General features: G+C 43.8%; 2 protein-coding genes across 5 annotated transcripts in view; both read left to right on the forward strand.

Annotated features, from left to right (window-relative positions):
• SNX9 (sorting nexin 9) overlaps positions 1-4,444 on the forward strand; it is a 95,173-nt gene extending 90,729 nt beyond the window's left edge. For all 3 annotated transcript variants that reach the window (XM_061471621.1, XM_061471620.1, XM_061471619.1), the window contains exons 17-18: positions 1,026-1,117; positions 2,394-4,444. In XM_061471621.1, coding sequence (XP_061327605.1) covers positions 1,026-1,117; positions 2,394-2,441 — 140 coding nt within the window. In that variant the 3' untranslated portion in view covers positions 2,442-4,444. The remainder of the gene's footprint in view (positions 1-1,025; positions 1,118-2,393) is intronic.
• Positions 4,445-22,375: 17,931 nt separating this feature from the next.
• The window catches only part of SYNJ2 (synaptojanin 2), a 68,623-nt gene continuing 67,340 nt past the window's right edge, over positions 22,376-23,658 (forward strand). For both annotated transcript variants that reach the window (XM_061471622.1, XM_061471623.1), the window contains exon 1: positions 22,376-22,678. In XM_061471622.1, coding sequence (XP_061327606.1) covers positions 22,558-22,678 — 121 coding nt within the window. In that variant the 5' untranslated portion in view covers positions 22,376-22,557. The remainder of the gene's footprint in view (positions 22,679-23,658) is intronic.

Below are 23,658 nucleotides of genomic sequence, written 5' to 3' on the forward strand. Positions count from 1 at the left end.
GTGTGGAGACCTCATAGCAGCCTTCCAGTATCTGAAAGGGGCCTATAGGGATGCTGGGGAGGAACTCTTAATTGGGGACTGTAGTGATAGGACAAGGGGTAACGGGTTAAAACTTAAAGAGGGGAAGTTTAGATTGGATATAAGGAGGAAATCCTTTCCTGTTAGGGTGCTGAGGCACTGGAATAGGTTGCCCAGGGAGGCTGTGAACACTCCATCCCTGACAGTGTTCAAGACCAGGTTGGACGAGGCCTTGGGTGATACGGTTTAGTGTGAGGTGTCCCTGCCCATAGCAGGGGCGTTGGAACTTGATGATCTTAAGGTCCTTTCCAATCCTAACTATTCTGTGGTTCTATGATTCTAAGAGGACTGTGCTGTGTAAGTGGTAATTGTGGAAGAGACCTCTAGGATAACTCTTACAACCTAGAATATTTCTTCTCCCTCTGTTGGTATCTCAAAATATATTTCATTTATTATTTCAGCCATAAGCTGTGATCTGACAAGAGATGCAGAAAGTGGTGAAAGGTGTTACTGATTCAGTAATGCTATTTCTGTTTACTACTGAAATAGCCTCAGTCCAGAATGGGTCAAACACTACTGCTGTATCTTTTTTTGAACTAAATATTTACAGATGTGGCTTAAAGCTTGATATCTATACCCTTGGAAATCTGAATGTCCTAGCCAATATCTTTTGGAAACACTTCAGGAAAGAGCAGTTACCTCAGTAGGATAAAGTCCTCCCTGTATTTTTCATCAAATCTTTGTACACCTCAGTATTGTAACAAGAACCTGGCTTTATCCAGGAGGTCCATATTTTATCATTGAGTAAGAGACACCCTACCAATTCTACAAGCAGTTCCATCATAACCTGAGTGCTGCAGGCAAAACAGGTTGTAGAAGCATGAGAACAGTAACTATGGTGACAGGGCTGAACATTGAGCTTGGTGCACAGTAACTAACCTGAACTAAAACTGTTCCTAATTATAAATGCTTCTCTTAAGTAATTTGCCTCCTGGGTCTACTTGCAGCTGAGATGAATCACTTCCACAGTAACCGGATTTATGACTACAACAGTGTCATTCGTCTGTATCTGGAGCAGCAGGCACAGTTCTATGAAACGGTAAGGGGTAGTATTTCAGTGCCATTTTCCTGCCATGTACCATACTGCCACTTCTATAAGAAATACTCACAGTACTTAATCTTTTTATATGAGCCTGTGTCAGAGAGCAGATGTTTCTGCTGTACATGTAAAAAAAGAATTAGTTAAAATAATATTTTCCTACAGATACTATCCTATGTATGTGATTGCCATATTAGACCTAAAAAAGTGTAGAGAAACTTTATTGCTGACAGCTTGATTTTTACTTTTATTTTTTTCAATGCTAGAACTAGATATGCAGTAAGACCTGCTGCACTGAATACATCAAAAAATCATTTGAATGAAACTTCCCTCACATAGGAATGGGGGGATGAAGGGAAGCTTCTGCGATTTAAAGCCTGATGTATACAAGTTGGGGGAAGATAGGACTGGAGTGCTTCAAGCGACTTACTAAATATGTTAATGCTGACCATTTAACCTACAACCTTGGATCTCATTTAAATTTGTTCTTATGTATGTGTTCCTTTTTGAAAAAGAAAAACAAGAACAAATTTTCTAATGTGATACGCTGGTAAAACACATGTGCTTGAGTGTGCTGGAGCCTGGCTTCTGTCTTAAAGGAGTAATATAAGCAACTGTTTGCCCCTCAACAGCAGTAAAAGGTGCCAGTGGGGCTTCAGAGGTATCTTTAGTGAATGATGACTTTAGATTCCCCATCATGTCACCTTGCTCAGTTTGTCTGACACATCTGATGGGGTTAGGCATGGGTTTTTCCCTTACCTTCTTTCAGTGTCTTGTCCAGTCCATCCCAATTCTTCTGGTTGCAGCCTCACCAGTCTCCTTGTGCTAATCCTCTCTCCCCCGGTACAGGGACAAAATCCCTGTACACGCGTGGGATGCTGCTGGCTACCATGAGAACACAGGAACTCTGTTCTGATGTGTGGCTTTGTTTAAGTAGGGAAATTGATTTAATGAAAAATACGGCTGTGTGCCTGTAATCCTCCTACATAGCGCAATGCTGGATAACCTGATAGGCAAGAGGACAGCCCTGCCTACAATACCTTCTCCAACACGAGTGGTGAGAGCACAAAATGAACAAGGCAGAAAGTGTATACATGAGAAGAAAAGTCTTTATTAATAGAATGCTTTGAGAGTCCATTATATGATATGCAAAATCTGTGGTAATAACTGCAGTTTTAAAGAAAATGAGGGAACAATTAATTTAATTTCTTAACCAGTAATTGTATTTCTGCATAAAGTGACTGCATGTTAAATATGTTCTGTTTCTTTGTTTCAGATTGCACAGAAGCTGAGGCAGGCACTCAGCCGCTTTCCTATGATGTAGAGAATAAGAAGTAGTCAACAATAAAGAGCAACTCCGAAGTGCTTTTCTGATGCTGGGGCAATGCTAATAAAAACTTGTTAGCCTTTGCTAACCCACCAAACCCACCAAAAAACCCCAACGACCACAATCAGTTGTAGAAAAAAAAATAATTGTTTAAAATTTCACTTTATCAGATGAAATCGTAAGATAAGGTTCTTACCATGAATGGTCTCCCATTTGTATCATTATTTGAATAAAACCAGCCAGATAATGCTGTCATTCTTGGGGCTCTAAATTATCAAACTGCTATGTTGCTATGGACTTCATGCAGACTTGCATCTATCAGATGTTCTTCCAAAAACTCTTAATCAACATCAGATTTACAAATTTGTATCTTTCAAGTGGGAAAGCAGACAAGCTTGAGAGAATTAATACTCATTATACGCAGTTCAGCTCTCTAGCAATTCAGTAGCCAGGAGGAATTATATTCGTGTCTGTTTCTGGTACATGTTCATGATAATCTCCTGAATGAACACTTTGTTCTAAGTGTTGCTTCCCATATGCAGCCATGGCATACTGCTCCTATTATGACTTCTGGTAAATATCTCTCATTCTTCCTTTTCTCTTTTTTCTCCTTCTAACTAAATCTTGTACTTGTGGCACAACACCTCAGAGCTTATGTCAGGCTCTTTTCTTTCTTGCTATTCACTGTGTAAGACAAAGTACAAACAAGAAATGAGCCATTCAGGAAGGTGTGAAAAGTCTTCCATACCAGCACTTTGACACTCCCCAATATTATGCCATAAGATATTGGTGTTCCTCAGTGCTGTACAGGGACAGCTTCCCTTTTACCCCTCAGAGTTTAAAGCCCTTTGGCAGAGGGGACACTGCCACATCTAACCCAAACTACTAGATGTCCCCAAATTCCAACTAAGCTCAGGTCTTCAAGTAGTAGTATGGTGTGCTATTGGCTTGGGTTAACTTTTTGTTACCTTCTAATGCAAACTAAAAGGTGACAAAAGTACTGAGTAACATCATTAGTTATCCCACAAACTCTGTGCTTTTATCATCATCTCTTATCAAGTGGGCCAGTGACCCCTTTCATATGACTGAAGCATCATTTGAGGCATAGGCTTTTCAAAGCAGAAAGCCACCATGAACCCTGTGTGCAGTGGGCACTGACTGCAGTAATTCATTTCATGCCATAAGCAAGCACAAAAGCCAAAATGCAATTTTTGCTAAAACGTGCCTAGAAAATGAACATTTCAGGAAAAGGAAAAACCAAACCAAGGCATTTTACCAATAAGCCATTCTAAGGGACGGGTGCAGTCTGCTGGTTGAATAGTTGCCTTATTCTGTTTTGCATTGGTGTTACTTTTGTGTGGTTGAAGGAAAATCTGGGCCTGCCTGAATAACCTGAAACCAAATCAAACCAGACTAAGCCTAAGTCTAGATGCTTTTCAGTGTCTCTGGTTTTGTTCACATTTTATAAACCTTGTTTTTTTTTCCTCCCAGTTTTAGTTGTTCGCTTCCAAAATTCCATAGCGTTAGTGTTGTTTCATACAGCCATTTAAATATGTACAAATTGTAAAAAATGTGTATAAATGTTTTACACCAAATGTAAGATCTGCTTGCATGTAGAAGCAGCTTCTATAATAAATTGTTACAATATGTACAGTAAATTCTGAAATCACCTTTTCAAGCCAGCATTTTTTTAGCATTTGTATATTCACTTTTTGGTAATGAAATCTCTTTGTAACAGTCTCTTGATTTGGGAGGGGGAAGGGGGGGGGGGGGTCTTCCTACCAATCCTTAAATAGCTTCATATGCACTAAAGCTGAAGGCTCTTTACCTTGAAGGGATTATTTTGGAATGTAAGTGTAAGCTGTGCATTCCCAGTGCAGGGAAGCTATGACAGCAGCGACTGTGTCAGAGATGCAGCATTTTGGCACAAAAGAGAAACTGTTAAAAGACTTCTAGTAAAATGAAGTTAAAACTGGTAAATAAATATTTATGTATATCCACCAGACTATTTTATTTTTTTATTTTTTCCTTGAAATCATCATGTTGCTTTTTAACAGGGTGATGCAGCGTGAGACACATCCTCATAACTTTTCGTCGGCTTATACACTGGCCAGCTGAGAAAGGAGAAAGCATCCATGTGTCTTCCATGAAGCGGGCATCCCAACTGAAGGGTATAATAGTGCTAGTGACTGCAGACCGGCAAAGGCTACACATACGTTGTAAGCTTTCATTATTCAGGTCAGTCTAGCTCATGGCTGATAGAGCCCTCCTGACTACAAATAAGTAGTAGAGCACAGCGCTACTGTGTATTCCTGGCTTTGTGTCGGTGTGGTGTTGACCCAGAATAGGAATTTGATTGTCTTTGGTATTTGTTTTTTAAATTAGCTATCAATAGTGGCATGGTTAGGTTGAGTGAGTTGGGAGCAACAGAAAATCTTCACCCTGAAGATGCAGTCATTTAACTGTTACAAGAATAACAAGTTGGAGTAAGACTTGAGCAGTGCCCTCCTGAATTCTGTTTGTCATAGCTGAATAATTAATCTCTCTGGAGCATCAAAAAGCTTTACTACTGTTTCCTGGCTTATGCTTTTCTTCGAGGGTGAGCCAAACACTGGCATTATTACAGTGACTTTTATAAAGTCATCAAGCGCCCTAGCTGTTGGGTTTAACTTTGTATTTTAATGATTTATTCTGTTACTGGTTTTCAACACTAAAACTGTAGCCATACAAAGGGGAATGCTACCTGTATTTCTTATCTGTTGTTAATCCCACATGCAATTGGACTGCAGCAGCAGGCAGCGGTGGTGTTGCAATGTATGGTACGTTTTTGGAAGAGTACTGTCTACTGCAATTAGAGAATATTCTTTAATGCTGTAATGAGGACTAGCTTTGCCTGAGTACTGACATTTTTACATTACTGAGCAATTTCTGGTTTTTATGACGAAGTAGTTGAGAAAGTACTACCATAACATACTTATTCTGTAAATTCTGATTAAATAATATACATCAATTTTACTGCTGCCAAATTTATTCTTGCTTAGTGCAGCAGACTAATTCAGACTAACAGCTTATAAAGAAAGAGATGCATTTCTTGTGCTGTGGTTCCGTTTGAAGTGCTCAAAACACTGCCAGTCTGGATTGGCCAGTGTACTCCACATATTTGTGGTATGCAGCCACCTGCAGCAAGCAAAGTGCTTTCTAGGCATGCATCCTGTTCGGCTGCTCCTGCGTTCCTTAGGGCTTCACACTGAAATGTGTGAGCATGCACCAGAGGAAAGCAAGTTGGGGAGGTCTTCAGTCACTTGGTTTTTTTCCACTGTACATACTTTCAACATTTTTCTGTAACACTTTTGATAAACATTTGATAAACATTAATAACTGATACAATAACAAACAAGTACAGAACAGGAGAGGTAACCACTTGTGAAGAAAAAAAGCCTTTTCTGTCTAAAGAATCCCCAACAAAAATACCTCATAGAACTAGAAACACAGGGACTGGATGGAGACCAATCCACCCATCCTGTATTTTCCCATCCATCCATCAGTTATACCCATACTTTAAAGGACACCTGATTCAGAAATACACATTTTCTTGGCATCTTGAAGATTGAACAATGCGTCAGCATAGTATTTTACAGTAAATCAGCATGTTGTTGCTTGAAAAGCTTTCCTTTGCATCCATCATCTCTTCTGTAAGTTGTGTGCATATGAAATACTACCTCTATGCTTGAGTTTTCATTAACTAGAACAGTTAACCGACATGTCTGATAATGTTTATGTACTAAAAGTCTTTCTTCATGTTGATGTGTATTGGCTTTCTTCCCTTGGTGCATAAAATGAGCCTGTTCTCTTGCTTATACCAGTTCCATCAATATATGCCAGGGAGAGGATTGTACCTCTCAGCCTTCCAATAGAGTCATGCTGCTGGCCTATCAGTTTATGGTATTTATGCACATCACCTGGCTGTATTCCTGCCTGGATGTGTAAACTTCCATACAGTGGCCAAATACTATATGCAGATCTTTGTGCATCTGTCACAACTAAAATACAATTCCCAACCACACTTTTAATTTACAATACTTGTTTCTCCCTGTACTTGCAATCCAGAGCTAGTTGGGGTCATGTAGGTTGTTTTGCTTTTAACAAACTTGTTATATTCTGGTTATTTTACAGACTTTTAGTGTCAGTTTTCAACTTGGCTTATGCCTACCTCGTAGTCACTGTATTTAGAATACATTCTCTTCAATTTCTTCTGAGATCTGAATGCAAGAAATTTGCCAAAATTCTAAACCCCTGCTGTTTGCATCTCTGTACCTCCTGCATTTAAGTGGGTTCATTTTCCAGTCAAGGAGGGTGTTTGACTATTTACACGTATTGTTCTCAATGAACTGCTGCTTTTTACTGCATTTCTTTTTCTTCTCCCCCCCCCCCCCCCCCCCCCGCATGGCTCAGTATCTACTGCCTTCCTGCTGAACTTTCTGAACTCTAGGTTCTTGTCATCTACAGAGTTAAAAACTGTTTGCTCTGTGATAGACTCGATTAGTTTCTTTGAACCAGCCCTGTCAATCTGAAGCCAGCTTTCTCACATTTATTAAACACTCTTCTTCCCTTCTTCTTCTGGCCTGTGGCTGTATTCTATTAAAATATATCTTTGTAAGTCGCATATTTTTCTACTGGGGCTGAAGCAAGAACATGTTTCTTATGTACTGTTTTATGTTAACAGCAGACTTTTACTACCCTTAGTTTTACTCTTATACCTAGCATCTTTAAAAACTATTCACTTTTTACAATTATTTGCTAATAGCATCCATCAATTTGAGGTCACTTTTAATTCACTTTGCCTTCCATTGCAATTAAATCTCGGTAGATACAAATCTAAAATTGTTACTCTTCACTGGTATATTTTTATCTTCTGAAATGTCATTCCCCGAACAAACAAATAATTCTATGAACTTCTATTCCAAGAAATAGTTTTCAATTTAAAGAACAAAATAGAGCAGAATTGTAAAGATATGACTAAGTTCCTAGCTCCAAGATGTTTCTTAGAGGTTATCTCAGCAGAATAATATGACAAGAGGTAGGTGTATAAAAATAACAGAAAATATAGAAAGATTGTGGAGGATTATGTGGCATTTGGACTTAGATAATCTCCAGAGGTCCCTTCCAACCCTAATGATTCTGCTTTGGTTTCTTTTGAGTTGGATGTTAGTTATATAACTGTAGTTATTAGGCTATTCCCAAAGATACTCGCCAAAAGCAAGGAAGAGGGGACAAGTGGTACGTGTGTATGCACATATATAGGGACACACAGTATTTGTACTAGTTGAGCTGAGCTGGTCCCTGTGGGCTGTCAAGTCTGAGAAGAAAGGCATCAAACTGAGAAAATGGATCAGCCAGGTAACTAAGCAGGTTCTTTGTCCATCTAATGGAACTGATAAATGGGAAGGGAGGAGTGAGGGATACAGAAGAGAGGATTTGTGGCCAGCCAACTTAGAGGCTTGGCTGGGACAGTGGAAGAGCATTGTCTGAAGAGCTTGGAAAGGCAGAGAAAGTCTGTGAGTCTGGAGGGGGAAGAAAGAAAGGAGAAGAAAAACCATTAAAAAAAAAAAAAAAGGTTTCCTTTTAGGTTTTGAATTCCTTTTCAGGGTTTCCTGAAAAGGTTTGCCCAAAGGGAGAGAAGGGGCAGTGGTTAAGTTAATTTTATTTAGCTGCTGGGTCTCTGCCAGAAATAACTGCACTTTGGAGCCCTTGCATACTTTCAACTATAATGTCTCTTAGGAAAATGTGTCTGTGCTGGGCTACCTAGAAAGGGTCAGCTTAAGCTGTTAGAATCAGTAAAAGGTGGTGTGGAGTCAGTGGGCAGCCCCACTTGCATGAAGGGGTGATCAACAGAAAGAATGTGTCTGTAAACATGGTACTGAGCTTAGGGGAGGAAGAGCACTGCACATCCTCTAAACCAAAGCAGGTCAAGTGCCCTGGGACTAAAACTCAGCTGCCTGGGGGTGTCTGGCCAAGGGAGCGTGCTATGGTCTGATGATCCAGTGTCTGTGTTTCTTCAGACTTCTTCCTGCCTGTGAGTAATGTCTGCTTTATGCCAGGAAGGGTACCTTTTTGCTGTCAGACACCTGTACCAGGATTTGTGGGTATTCTCTCTATCATCTCACTGATAGGGAAAGTGAGGGACAAATGAATTGTCACATGCCAAGAAAGTAGGAGGACTGTGAATGGAACCCAAGTACTAATTCTGAGGAAGTAATTTGATTCTGAAATTCAGCTAAAACTCAAAACTGTAATCTCGGATGCCTGCCTAGCTTCCTTCTCTTCCCTTGGGCTTTCTCCCCTACTCCAGCCTCTTCAGCTGATGCCTGACTCCAGAGCTCCTCATAGTTTGCAATGGTAAGGTTTCTGATACATGGATTTCTTAAAAGCCCCTTGAAATGTTTATGTGAGAATCCCTCCCCACCTTTTTTTTTTTTTTTTAAACCTGCCACTGTAATGTCCAAGGGCATGCTACAAGCACAGACCTTCAGAAGCCCAGAACAGGAGAGCACCACTCTCTTAATGTTTCTCTTATGTTCTTCTGTTTATATTTACTTTATTATTTTTAATCAAATTATTTGCAAGCCAGGCACAGCATCTTGTCAAGTTTGGTGCATCCAATAATACAGTGATTCACCAAGTTGAACTACAGCCAAAGAGGAAGGTGCCTCAAAAGTTGGGGCCATACGAGGGTGAGGGACAGTTATCTATTTGTTCACAAGTTCCCAACTAGCTGACTATTATTTTTAAGCTCAGTAAAGATTTTGTTTAAAAACTCACCAGCTGGAAGCAGAAATTTAAATGTAGCATCTGTTGCAACATAGTAGAAAAATATATGCAAGGCTGCTTGCTGTTAGGATGGAGCTGCTGAGCTTGATGCTGCTTCAGAAGGTTCCCGTCTGATTGCACTCACGAGGACTGCACCACTCAGGACTTGTTATGTGTGCAAAGAAAGTTGAGAAGTAAGAAGACTCTTCATTTGTCTTCCCTGTTAAAATAGTGGCACTTTTCTGGCTGGTTCCAGATCACACCTACCAAACTTACAGCAAGGACTCTTTCTGAAGAGGACTTCATCCCTCCTATGTTTATGCTTACTTGGCAGTAGATAAATTTTATCAAGGTAGCAACTAGTGCCAGTCTATCTGCTGCTTATAAACAGTCTTAATGCTTGGCAGAAAGGAAAAACAACATAAGAAATAAAACCCCAAACAAAGAAAACCAGGATGCAAGTGCTCATGAAAATCTCCCAAAATTTAAACCTAATTTACAGTCAGTAGAAGGTTGCTATCCAAAGACAGCTGTACTGTAAAACAGGTCTGCAGGACGGCTGCAGGAGTTGGGATCTATTTGAATGTGGTGTAAAATCAGTACAAGAAAAGGGCAGCTTTCAGGGACTGGGGTGGTTTCAGAGGGGATGGAGGGTATATCCCTAGGGCAAGAGTTGAGTTCAGAAAAGTTGTGTTTGTAGGTGCAGCCTGACACAGCTCCCCTCGGAGTGAGTTGCTAGTTTCATATTGTAATTATGTAGTGCTAGTGTCTAATAAAATGGCTGGTGGCCTTAAGTCACCATAGCTGACTTCTGGCACAGCTAGTAAACAGCCCTACAAATCTGTCCCAGGCTACCTTAAGAGTTTTCTCCTGTGGGATTCCAGCCACCACCAAGTTAAACTCAATAAAGCCAGCACTAGGCAACAGTTACAGTGAAGACAATCATAAAACAAAATTAATAAGTAACTCTAGTCAATGTGCATAAATCTGTCTCTTAAGGCAGCAGATTCCTTAAAAGCAGTAATTTTATAATGCTTTCTCTGCAATATGTTGTATCCTGGCCCATTCAGGAGTCCTGTTCGTGTATCAGGGCAGCTGTCTGAGCAGAGTCTTCTAAAATTAAACTTCAGTTTAATTACTTTGTCTTTTAAAAGGCATTTTATACTCGCAGAGCATCTCTGCTTTTATTCAGGCATGCTATGAACTGTGAATCAGTGTTTCCATGTGGAAAAGATCTACACCAGTTCTGGACTTTCCATGTAGTTTGCAATAAATCTCCATGATCAAAGTCTATCTCAAATTTCTGGAAGGAGTAAAGAATGAACTTCTACCAAAATATGCAGGGAATATTATTTAAGATAGCTACTCTGTAAGAGCAGCATTGGAAAGCTGTCATTGCATCCATCTTTTAAAAAGGCACAGAAAGTGACTGGTGGGATAACCAAGCAGTAACTCTCCATATGTGTCAGGAATAATAACAGGCCTAATAACAGAAGCCAATCATCAGCAGACCAATTAGGCAAAAAGCATCAGGGAATGAAGCAGAGAGAAGGGAGAGGGAAGAACAAAGAAGAGGATGGCTAATGGGAGCATAAAGAAGAGAAAATACAAACAAGAGGAATTAGAGATGTGTGCACGTCTACGGGGGTATGATGTAATAGGCATCACAGAAACATGGTGGGGTGGCTCCTATGACTGGAGTGTTGGAATGGAAGGTTACAGGCTCTTTAGGAAAGACAGGCCTGGCAGGCGGGGAGGGGGGGTTGCCCTTTATGTTAGGGATAGGCTGGAGAGTATGGAATTCTGTCTGGGGACAGGTGAGCAGCCCACAGTTTGTGGGTCAGGATTAAAGGGAATATAGCTATGGGAGACATTACTGTGGGGATCTGTTACAGACCGCCTGATCAAGGAGAACCTGTGGATGAAGCACTCCATAGACAGATAGGAAAAGCCTCATGCTCGCAGGCCCTTGTTCTCATGGGTGACTTCAACCACCCTAACATCTGTTGGAAGGACGGTAGGGCCCGGCACAAGCAATCCAGGAGGTTCCTCGATTGTGTGGAAGACAACTTCCTTCTGCAAGTAATAGAGGAGCCGACAAGGAGAGGTGCCATGCTTGACCTCGTGTTCACCAACAGGGAAGGGCTCGTTGGAAATGTGATGCTCCAGGGCAGCCTTGGATGCAGCGATCATGAGATGCTCGAATTTGAGATCCTCAGGACAGTGAGAAGAGCGTGCAGCAAGCTCACTGCCCTGGACTTCAAAAGAGCAGACTTTGGCCTCTTCAGGAACCTGCTTAGTAAGGTTCCATGGGATACAGCCCTAGAGGGCAGGGGGGCCCAAGACTCTTGGTTGATATTCAAGGATCACCTGCTACAAGCTCAGGAGTGTTGCATCCCAACCAGAAGGAAGTGCAGCAGGAGGGCCAGGAGACCCCCTTGGATGGGTAAGGAGCTCCTGAGGAAAATTCAAATGAAAAAAGAGGCTTATAATAAGTGGAAGCAAGGACAGGTGGCCTGGGAAGAGTACAGGGATGTTGTCTGGGAAGCTAGGGACCAGGTTAGGAAAGCTAAGGCCCAGTTAGAATTAAACTTGGCTAGGGATGTGAAAGATAACAGAAAGGGATTCTACAGGTACATAGCAAATAAAAAACAGACTAGGGAGAATGTAGGCCCCCTCAGGAAGCTCTCAGGAGAACTGGCTACAGAGGATTTGGAGAAGGCTGAGGTTCTGAATGACTTCTTTGCCTTGGTCTTCACTGGCAAAGGCTCTGACCACACCACCCAAGTCTTGGAAGGCAGACGCAGGGACTGTGAGAATGAAGACCTTGGGCCCACTGTAGGAGAGGATCTGGTTCGAGACCATCTTAAAAATCTGAACATGCACAAGTCCGTGGGTCCTGATGAGATCCATCCACGGGTCCTGAAGGAGCTGGCAAATGAAGTTGCGAAGCTGCTGGCCATCATATTTGAGAAATCATGGCAGTCAGGTGAAGTTCCCAAGGACTGAGAAAAGGGAAATATAACCCCCATTTTCAAGAAGGGGAAAATAGATGACCCGGGGAATTACAGACCAGTCAGTCTCACCTCTGTGCCTGCCAAAATCTTGGAGCAGATTCTCCTGGAAGGCATGCTAAGGCGCATGGAAATCAACAAGGTGCTTGGTGACAGCCAGCATGGCTTCACTAAGGGGAAATCCTGCCTGACCAATTTGGTGGCCTTCTATGATGGAGCTACAGAACTGATGGACAGGGGTAGAGCAGTTGATGTCATCTACCTGGACTTGTGTAAAGCGTTTGACGCTGTCCCACACAACATCCTTGTCTCTAAATTGGAGAGACATCAATTTGATGGATGGACCACTCAGTGGATAAAGAACTGGCTGGATGGCCGCACACAAAGAGTTGTGGTCAATGGCTCAATGTCCGGCTGGAGATCAGTAACGAGTGGTGTCCCTCAGGGATCGGTGTTGGGACCGGTCTTGTTCAACATCTTTGTTGGTGACATGGACAGTGGGATTGAGTGCGCCCTCAGCAAGTTTGCCGATGACACCAAGCTGTGTGGTTTGGTTGATACGCTGGAGGGAAGGAATGCCATCCAGAGGGACCTTGACACACTTGTGAGGTGGGCTGATGCCAACCTCATGAAGTTTAACCATGCCAAGTGCAAGGTCCTACACCTGGGTTGGAGCAATCCCAGGCACAGCTACAGGTTGGGCAGAGAAGAGATTCAGAGCAGCCCTGCGGAGAAGGACTTGGGGGTGTTGGTTGATGAGAAAATGAACGTGAGCCGGCTTCAGTGTGCACTCGCAGCCCAGAAAGCCAACCATATCCTGGGCTGCATCAAAAGGAGGGTGACCAGAAGGTCGAAGGAGGTGATCCTGCCCCTCTACTCTGCTCTTGTGAGACCTCACCTGGAGTATTGTGTGCACTTCTGGTGTCCTCAACATAAAGAGGACATGAAACTGTTGGAACAAGTCCAGAGAAGGGCCACGGAGATTATCAGGGGACTGGAGCACCTCCTGTATGAAACATGCTGAGGAAGTTGGGGCTGTTCAGCCTGGAGGAGAGAAGGCTGTGTGGAGACCTCATAGCAGCCTTCCAGTATCTGAAGGGGGCCTATAGGGATGCTGGAGAGGGACGCTTCATTAGAGACTGAGTGATAGGACGAGGGGTAACGGGTTAAAACTTAAAGAGGGGAAGTTTAGATTGGATATAAGAAGGAAATTCTTTCCTGTTAGGGTGGTGAGGCAGTGGAATGGGTTGCCCAGGGAGGTTGTGAATGCTCCATCCCTGACAGTGTTCAAGACCAGGTTGGACGAGGCCTTGGGTGATATGGTTTAGTGTGAGGTGTCCCTGCCCATGGCAGGGGGGTTGGAACTTGATGATCTTGCGGTCCTTTCCAACCCTAACTATTCTATGATTCTATGATTCTAAAATAAATTCAGTGGTAAGGGCAGCAAAGAAGGCAATCCCAAGAGCTAATGTGTGTGACACAAGTAGGGCTGTTACTTTTGGCTTCAGAGGTGAAGAGGTGGCAATTTCCAGCCTCCCCTGCCCTCTAAAATTAGTTTTACGGGGCAGTGTAGTTCTCACACCCAGGAACTGGCTTCCCCGAGATTGACAGCTTTGCTGAACTTTTCCAGCCACACCCAAGTGCCATCTGTCCATCCCATCCCTTGCTTTACCAAGCTGCTGAGATCATTTTGGCCTGCCCAGGTCCCTGGTATTCCCGTGGTACCGGTAATGGTGGTGCATACTGAAGGTGAAGAAACATTGTAGGAATAGAATGCAGGGTACAGGAAAGACAGTTTCTCACCCTCCCTTCCACACTGACAACTTTGAGGTGCTCCCCACCACCACCATTTGAAGGTAAAAAAGGATGTTAGCCTGCACACGAGTTTAGTTCTAATCCCGGCAATTTTCAGTCAGCAGGGCCAATGAGTCCTACACTAATCTACTCACTTATGTGGACGACTAATTTCTGCAGTGCATGCCATGACCAATTTGCAGGCTGGCAGGGCTAGCAGCCCCTGAGAACTACAGACACAATGAAATCTAAACCACCTGGACCCTGGGTTGGGAATTTATTATTCTTAACCTCAAGCTCCCATAATGGTTTACGTGTTAACAGTGAGCACAGCATGAGTTAGAAGTACAGCGTGAGTTAGAGCTACAGGCAATTCTTTTTGTAAGAGCAATGCAAAATCTTGTTTCAGTGAAGCAGAACAGCACACCTAAATAAGTCAGGTTTTCAAAAAATAAATACTAGCAAGCAGAATGAAAGCCTACCTATGTTTACTTGTACATACACACAGTCTGTGGATTTAATTAGTGCACTGAGAACAATTTGACATACCAGACTGGTGGTTCAAATAATTTAAAACCATGTTATTTTCTCAGTCCTTCTCTTTTCTGGTCTGTTCCTCTCATTCACACACTACGTGCTATTTTGCCAGTTACCCCTTTACAGCAGCACTGACAGAGGTAACACCTCATTCTACAGTCGTCCTTTCCTTTCAAGAAAAACATGTTATTCACACTGCATTCACCATAAATCGTGGGGCTGCGAAATAGCTTGATACCTCATCCAGTTTGCTCTATTTTACTGGTTTAGTTTTTCTTCACCCTTCTTCAGTTCACGGTTGGTGTTGTGCTGGGGAACTCCATTAACTATCCTAATTCAAACTAGTTCATATTCACTGTCTTTTCAAACTATTTGGTCTAAGTTCTTGTATCATAAAGCTGCTGAGAAGGAAAGGAACACCTGAGTTTTATCACCCAATGCCATTTCTACAAGCTTGGGGTTGTTTTTGGTTTGGTTACTCCCCAAAACCTCAGTCTTCTGGGGAAACAAGTATGTTTTCCTTCCTTCATGGGAATGTGTCATTACACTGCCTCTTGCTCCCCTTGCTCTTTGGTTTGAAACCCCTCCTCAATCTGGAAATTAGTAGGCAGGGCTTGCTAAAGCATGAGGAGACATAATATCACAAACCATCTCTTTATAAAATGAAATCAGAGAAGCAAGCCTAACTTCAATTTAAAAGCACTACATATGTTGCACTGGAAACCACTAAAATGGAAAAAATATTGACATGTGATAATAGAAATGCAAGTCTATGTGTGCAAGACAGTTTGGGTTGCTTTGAGAACTACTGAATACTTTTTTTTTTTCCTGTGTGGGTTAGTACCTGGCGTGCAACCAGTGTCCATTATCAAAGGCGCTAGATGGAAATCATGTATCTTCAGAAAAATACTTGTATTCCTCTCTTCACTCTTGTATTCATCTGTTTCTGGTTAGCCACAACATCTCAACAGACAGTGAAACTCACAAATTCTGAATAACCAGGAAAACTCTATTCTTCCTTCTTACAATTATTGTGCATCAACAGAACAGTTCAATTCTTTCTTAAGAATGAAAGTAGGAATGACTTCGTTACACCACGTGGTATATTCCAATACCCTGGCTGTGACAATGGAAGCCACTATGGACCTGAGAAACACCATAACAGGCAATCTGGGATTGCCCCTTTCTAGAGTTTTCTTTACAGTTGGTTCACAGACAAGAGGAAAGCCTTTTCCACCTCATCAAAACCGTATCCCCTGATACGGGGTAATCATAAAACCCCTGCTTTCACTGTTGATGTTCAACACAGGTGTGCACAATTTGTTCAGATAAGAAAAGCCATATGTTCACTGATAAAACATGCCAACATACATGCTGCACCACTCTCTGTGTGGATATTAAGCAGTACACTTTAATTTTGAACTATTTTATGAAGCATTTTGTTTTTCCTATCAGGAGTTCCAGAAAGTGAGGCAAGAAGCAGTGGAAAACTCTGTGGCTTCCTAGTTCTTTGAACATAATAGAGGAATACCTATGACTAACCATAAGCATGTCAGTCTGGAAGAAAGAATAAAAATTTTATCTGGTCGTCTGGTCATTATTACTGCCTAAATAAACACTGTCTGACTGCTCATCTGCACATAGTTTGGGGATGAAGGAAGTTAAGCTTTAAAACAGCAGCTGTTACTGAAAATAGTCTTCACAAGAAAAGGCTAATATCAATCTGCCTCTCTAGCTACAGCTCTTTCATTTAGTGCACACACAGTTAAAATCTAAGTAGAAGAGGAGGTGAGAAATTCCACTGACCTCCCAGCAACACTTCAAACACATTTTCTCAGCAGCAGCATTTATAAAACAGTTAACACTCTACCAGAGCATCTCTCAGCTACTCCTGGTACACCTTCAGAGCTTCAATTCACAGCTCAAACTTCTGCCAATCTGCAGCTACAGCCTACAGCTATATAGGCCCTGGCAGTCTGAACCTAAAGCCAGCTGGCTTCCAGTCCAATCAGCTTTAGCAGCTGAACCTGCACTATTTAGTCACTCGAGAAGTCTCCCCCAAGCAGGGAGCTGTGTGATATTTAGGTTACTGATATGCTTAGACATATGTTTTAGTGTCCCACTGAACTGGAAGCTCAGGTCTGCTTTATTAACCCACCCCTCTTCTTTCCAAATAATTGGTTAAAGGGTAATACTGATAGAGAAATATTAGTATTAAAAGTTTCTTTTTCCTGTGGTAAGGATCACGGTCCCCAAGGGAAAGGATTAAGGCGAGTTCATCAAGAAAGGTTGTAAACAGGAGTGGAAGGTTGAAAATTCTGTCACTGGCTTAAGCAAAGAAAATGTCTCTGCAGCACTCGTCTTAACACTCATGGTAAGGTCAGTCTGAACACACAGAGCATACTGATTTATCACCCGTGCTTCTCATGCTCTTCAGAAGTATTTGTAAGGAAATGGTGTTGACTTTGTAGAGAAACTGTGACCTAGCTCAGAGTATATCAGACTATCTCTGTAACAAAGTACCAGATGTCTTCTGCACACACAAAGTTTTTCATGCAGTCAAGACAAGCATAGCCAACTCGAATAGAAAGCTCTTTTTTCAATTTCACTGAGAGGGTAAGAGGTGACATTAAAAACCCACAGCTACTTTCAGAGCAACATTTTGAGCACTTTATCCTACAAACGTTGCGAGTACTTCTCTGTGGCAAATTCAGCTTTAAATAAAAGTTATCATAATATTAACTAGAAAATGTGAGAACAATTAGAAGTTTCGTGTATTAGCAGCAGTGACTAGTTGTTTTGAATGTTATGTCCAGGAAAAGCTGTGCTGAGATATTTCCCCTATTTCTCCTTTACTTACTGAAGTCACAAGTTTCTCATAAAGGCAAAAAACAAACTGTTTTCAGTGACCTTGTGGGCACACACATTTCCTGAGGAATTTGTGACCACTGAGGCCATGTGCACATGGCCAGAAATCCCCAGGAAATGCCATCATAAGTAATCTTCTATGTTTAATCTCAGAGTTTAAGATTACCACTGTTTGCAATAGCATAATAGTGGACACAGGCAGGTATGTTTTGTTTGTTTCTGTTGTGTATCACCAAAGCTTTTTGTACAAGAGCCCCAGACTGTAGAGATCACTCAATAGCACAGAAAGACAGACAAGTAATACTACAGGGACATTCACCCATTCTATACCCTCAAGTCAAGGATATGGGGTTCACACAGATCTCCGAGACAGGTAGCCATCTAAGCCAAATACACCCTACTCTTCCCAGTTCTGCTAAACTCTGCTTTGTAACACCCCTGTTGTTACACTTCTAACCGTCTCCAGGCAAACATACAATGCCACCTGCTAAAATCAGCATGCAGGACTCTTCTTCACTAAGGCAGTTATCCGGACCCTCTAAACTACCCACTACCCCATTACACTGCATAGCATGCTTTAAGAGGTAAAAAAAAAGGCTGGGGAGGGGAAGGGATAGGAAATGTGGACCTAACTGAATAATGACTTGGAAGAAGATAGGATTGTTCAGAAAGTACATGGAGGTGATTTCTACAGCCGAGGTAAGAGCTGAATTTCTGATGGTGGCATATATATAAAAATAGTGTGGACATCAACACAGTTCATGCCACAGGTGAGTTAACAGGAACTAAACTTTATTTAGCAGCTGAAGGCTATATCCTCCTACTGTGAAGGCTGGCCCTCAGACATATCAGTGCTGCAATTTTGTTTGAACGTGTTTCACATAGTTCTGCAGTCAGCAAACATGGCATAATAAGGATTCCTCCCCTTCTGACAGGAAGAGAGAAAGATCTCATCACCACCACTACCCCCTCCTATAAAGACAGGAGCTGGAAAAGTAGTTGGAAGGAGAAAAAATGGAAAGCAAAGGAGCACTACTGCTGACAAGACATTCCACTCTCCAAAATACTCCCACTATTACAGAGTAATAGAGATAGCCCACAGACCTATTGCTTTTCTCAGCTGAAGATAGCAGATCACCTCCCACTATTTAGCCATGGGAACATTCAAAAAGCAATGCAAAATATCTGTGACTGCTCAGAGGTAGAAAGAGTGATGAAGAACTAAAGATGGGAGTCTGAAGAGAGGCAAATGAACTAATATGATGAAACTATCAAGGCAGAAGATTAAAGGAAAAATCCACTGAGAAAGGAGGATGGAATGAAAAAATGCAGAGGAGTTTATGAGGGTGTATGGCCTGGGTGAATACAGACGCTGTAGAAGGGAGTGAATTCACCTGGGGGACTCTCCAAATGACTGTGGGACCTAATCAGTTTCCATGATGCTCACATACAAATGCTCCAGAGCAAGACAGCTCAGCTCCAAATGTCAACTAGAAGATGATCTATCAATCTCAACATTTTTCCTTACAAATAGACTTTAATGCATTAAATCATAGTCAGTTTGGTCAGATGAAAGGATCTTGAGTGCCATAAAATGAGGTAAGGGAAATCTCTGCATGTCCTCCTTATATATGGAGAAAAGTTCCTATCTGTGCTCTCACTCTGGATGTCATTCTGTGCGGGGAAGGTTTGTAAAGCATATGGCTTTATTCACCATTCATCTTCACCATTTTCAGATAGTTGCTTTCTCAGTCTTGTGTTTCTAAGGTAACAGACCTGTGACAAAAAGTCTAATTAACTGACTTACTGCTTTTTCAATAATCACAACATCACACCTTTAAAAATGTATCTTCCTGCACTGTGGATGTTTTGCAGCCAGAGACCTCTGAAAACACACTCCTAAAAGGTTTCCAGTTTTCCACCTTGAACTTCTCACATTGATTTGAGGTACTGAAAAAATACTATCCCAGGTGCACCGGTGCTTTCTCTAGTATTTTGCCCAACAAATCTGACAGTCAGTTTTTTATTAACAATCCTAAATTGTGTGGTTTTGGAATTTGCAGTGAAAAGCACTCATGGAAAAAGCCTACTAAAGCATGGGCAACAGGGAGTGACAAACCAGTGTCCTCCAAGTGATAATTTTCTGATGGATTTCAAAGAGGACTATAAGGAATCATGCCTCAAAGGCAAGAACACACAAGAAAGTGGTGGGTTTTATTATTATCATTTTAAGATACATGAGTGCATGATGCAGGACAGCTTTTTAAAATCATATGTGATACAACTGTGTTAAGCAGCTCAGATTGTTTAAGTGATACTTTTGGAGTTTCATCTCACATAAGCACTTTTCTCTAAGGAAAGAGGTCATGATGAAAGGTGACAAAGATAGATATAAATGGATTCTTGGTCTACCATTCCCATAGGATAGCTGTAAGAAAGGCATCCCTTCTGTTTAAAATCAAGAATGGTTAATGCACACTCTTTCTTATACCCTCTAAAACCCCCAAACTTTGAGCTGTGAGCTCCCTCGCTTTTTTTCATCCTGGTCAGTTAATTTCTACTGCTTCTGAGTAATTTCTTTTACATTACCCAGCATTCTTTATCTCACCCTATATGCTGTATTAATGAATAGGATCAGAGGAAAAATAAAAAGCCCAGTGCAAACACCAATCCTACTTTTCCTACTACATTTTTCAGAATGCTACCTGTTTTAAGAAGACACCATAAACATAACTAAAATTAATTTCTAGTTTCAAATTACTACTAGTTATAAAATAAATAAAACTGAGGTGTGTGACAGGAAGACAGTACCTGCTTTTCAGTTTGTTTCCATGAAGTTCAATGAGAGCAGGGACTGTTATATTTAGAATCATAGAATAGTTAGGGTTGGAAAGGACCTTAAGATCATCAAGTTCCAACCCCCCTGCCATGGGCAGGGACACCTCACACTAAACCGTATCACCCAAGGCTTCGTCCAACCTGGTCTTGAACACTGTCATGGATGGAGCATTCACAGCCTCCCTGGGCAACCTATTCCAGTGCCTCACCACCCTAACAGGAAAGAATTTCCTCCTTATATCCAATCTAAACTTCCCCTCTTTAAGTTTTAACCCGTTACCCCTTGTCCTATCACTACAGACCCCAATTAAGAGTCCCTCCCCAGGATCCCGATAGGCCCCCTTCAGATACTGGAAGGCTGCTATGAGGTCTCCACGCAGCTTTCTCTTCTCCAGGCTGAACAGCCCCAACTTCCTCAGCCTGTCTTCATATGGGAGGTGCTCCAGTCCCCTGATCATCCTTGTGGCCCTTCTCTGGACTTGTTCCAACAGTTCCATGTCCTCTTTATGTTGAGGACACCAGAACTGCACACAATACTCCAGGTGAGGTCTCACGAGAGCAGAGTAAAGGGGCAGGATCACCTCCTTTGACCTGCTGGTCACCCTCCTTTTGATGCAGCCCAGGATACGGTTGGCTTTCTGGGCTGCAAGTGCACACTGCCTGCTCATGTTCATCTTCTCATTGCCCAGCACCCCGAAGTCCTTCTCTGACTTCTATTCTAGCTGGTAGAGCACAGCCATGACTGATGTTCTCCATGTTTATGTCAGAGAGTAATGACAGATGGTAATTTTGGTTTTTGAATTTTGCAGTTTTCTCTACATATAACTGTAAAGTATAATTCTACAATATTAACAAATTAGAATTGTGCTTAATTTACCTGTGTATAAACAGGACTGTACTTTTTGCTAAAAAAAATACAGCAAGTTTTCTCTGGTCTGAACACATTTCGCTCAGTTAGTCATAGGATGAACAGTGCGGTTTGAAGAAGCCTCCCAGTTTTCATTTTAAATCTTTAACAGATACTGCAATTAAGCCTTATTTAAAGACTAGTCTGAATAAAGCCTAGTGTTCCTCTTGCTCCTCAACCTTCCTTGGTTCTAACAAAGAGAGCCGGGTAGCACAGTGGAGGTATTTCCAAAGACAAATGCTCCAGCTGGTGCTAGCACCGTTGTCAGAGAACGATCTTTGGGTTAATGTACAGACAACGTAGTTTTGCTGGGCGGATGAATGGAATTGGGCTATGAGGATGGAAAGCACTGGAACAGGCTGCCCAGGGAAGCGGTTGAGTCACCCTGCCTGGAGGTACTTAAAAAGACACAGAGATGTGGCGCTTAGGGACACGAGTTAGTGGTGGACTTGGCGGTGCTGGGTTATGGTTCGACTCCGCTGCCGCGGCCACGGGAATCATTCAACCGCCGCCCGCCCGGGCAGCCGCTCCCCACAGGAAGCGGGGAGGAGCGCAGCCTCTCCCGGGATAAACCCGGGCAGCAGCCGCCTCACCCTGACGCGCGGCCTGCGAAAGCCATTTCGGGGACTCCAGGCGTTTCACTGGTCTCTGAACCCCCTCGCCGCGTCTCGGGGGCTCGGCGGCGGGCTTCACCTCAGCGGCCGCGGGCCACACAGGGTGTGGAGCGCCGGCTTCGGGCCGAGTCGGCCAGTCCCCACAGCGCCCCGCCGAGCCGCCGCTCTTCCCCTCCCCTCCCCTCCCTCCCCCCCGCAGCGGGCAGGGCAGGGCAGGCGGTGGCGCCCCGCCGGCGCCCCGGCTCGTACCTGTCCAGGAGGAGGAGGAGCCGCAGCCGCGGAGCGAGAGGGAGAAAGTTAACTCCGGAAAGTTTTCAGGGTAGAGTGAGTGGGAGGACAAAGCCGGTGATCAGAAGAGAAGGTCGTGCCCGCCCCGCTGGCCGCAGCCGGGGGCTCCCCGGGAAGGAGACAGCAGCGGCCGGGCCACAGGAGACGAGGAGAAACGGCCGCCGTGAACTCCCCGCTCTCGTCCCCGCTTGAGCGCAGGCACTTGGAGCCTGCTGAGGTGGCCGGCTCCCTGGGCGTCCTCGCTGCCGGGTGAAGCAGGCTGCCGGGAACCGGGGACACCGCGCTCGGAGGAGCTCCCGTGGGGGCGCGGGGCTGTTGGCGGCCCCCCGAGCGCCGTGCTCCGAGCGCTTGAGGAGACGGGAGGCTTCTTCGCTACCCGCGTTAGGGGTCGCATCTCTTCTCCACTGGCACCCCCTGCACTTTTCTTACTACGACCGGCGGCTCCCATGGCTCTGAGCAAAGGGCTACGGCTGCTCTGGAAGCAGGAGCCGGGGCCGAGCGCTCTGCTGGAGTCGCGCACCCGCCAGGACTGCCTGTTGCTGGAGGCCGGCACCGTGGCGGCGCTCAGTAAGTGCCCCGGGCCGGGCTTCGCATCCCGCGCTGTGCGTGGCGGGGAGGCCAGGCCGTGGGTAGTCGGCTGGTGGCGGTGGGTAAGCGGCTGGTGCCTGCGGAGGGGTGCCGGGGTACTGGCAGCGGCCGGTGCCCGGGGACTTGGGACATTTTCTCCCCGGAGGCTTGGAGAGAGGGAAGGGGGAGCGCAGACCTGGGCCCAGTGGGACACAGGCCGTAGGGGACTCGCCTCACTGTAAAGCCCGGCCTCCAGCATGGCACTCCAGCCCTGCCCGCTCGCTGCCGTTTTGGGGTGACACCCTGTCACCTCGTGCTACACATGGAGGGTTGGCCAGCATCTCCTCCCTCTGCAATCCGCAGGCCTGATCGGTGGCTGACAGGCTTCTCCTCTGTTCTGGATGCCTTTAGCATCCTCGGCAGCAGCCAGGTGGAAGAAGCAGGAGAGGCCACCCACCTGTCTGGTGGCTGTGGGGTCTTGGCACAGGACGTCTTTCGCGTGCAAGACTTGTACTCTGCAGCCTTGTATGAGTCTTACTGATTGCAGATTCGTACAAGAATACTGCAGAGGGGTCCAGCTAAAGGGATGGGCCCCAGTGCCTGTTGAAGAAATTTCTGTTCAGCTGTATCAGGTGCTAAACACCAGCATAGACATTAATTTCACAGCTGGGATTGTTTTGGCTTGAGATTCATGTCCCATAAGAAAACCTGGCATCTTGCTGTGGCACTGTGTCTGCCCATGTCGTTTGCACTGTATATGGTTACCTGAGCGTCTGGGCCTTATCAGAAGCGCTCGAGTCCCACCTGAGGCAGTGGAAGTTGTAGATGTGCCAAAGGTTGTCTCATCTTGTGTTCTGATACTTGCCAACCGTGAGTTAATGTAATGCTGCTGTTGAGGCACACACAACAAAATGAGGTAACTGACATAAGGTGCAAAAAGTAGTGCAGGGAACATGTGCTTGTGCTGGTTGTTAAATTGT

Source organism: Pezoporus flaviventris, unplaced genomic scaffold, assembly GCF_033815535.1.
Source record: "Pezoporus flaviventris isolate CSIRO_AGI_PZ_B2104156 unplaced genomic scaffold, CSIRO_AGI_Pfla_v1 ptg000066l, whole genome shotgun sequence".
NCBI classification, from domain to species: domain Eukaryota; kingdom Metazoa; phylum Chordata; class Aves; order Psittaciformes; family Psittacidae; genus Pezoporus; species Pezoporus flaviventris.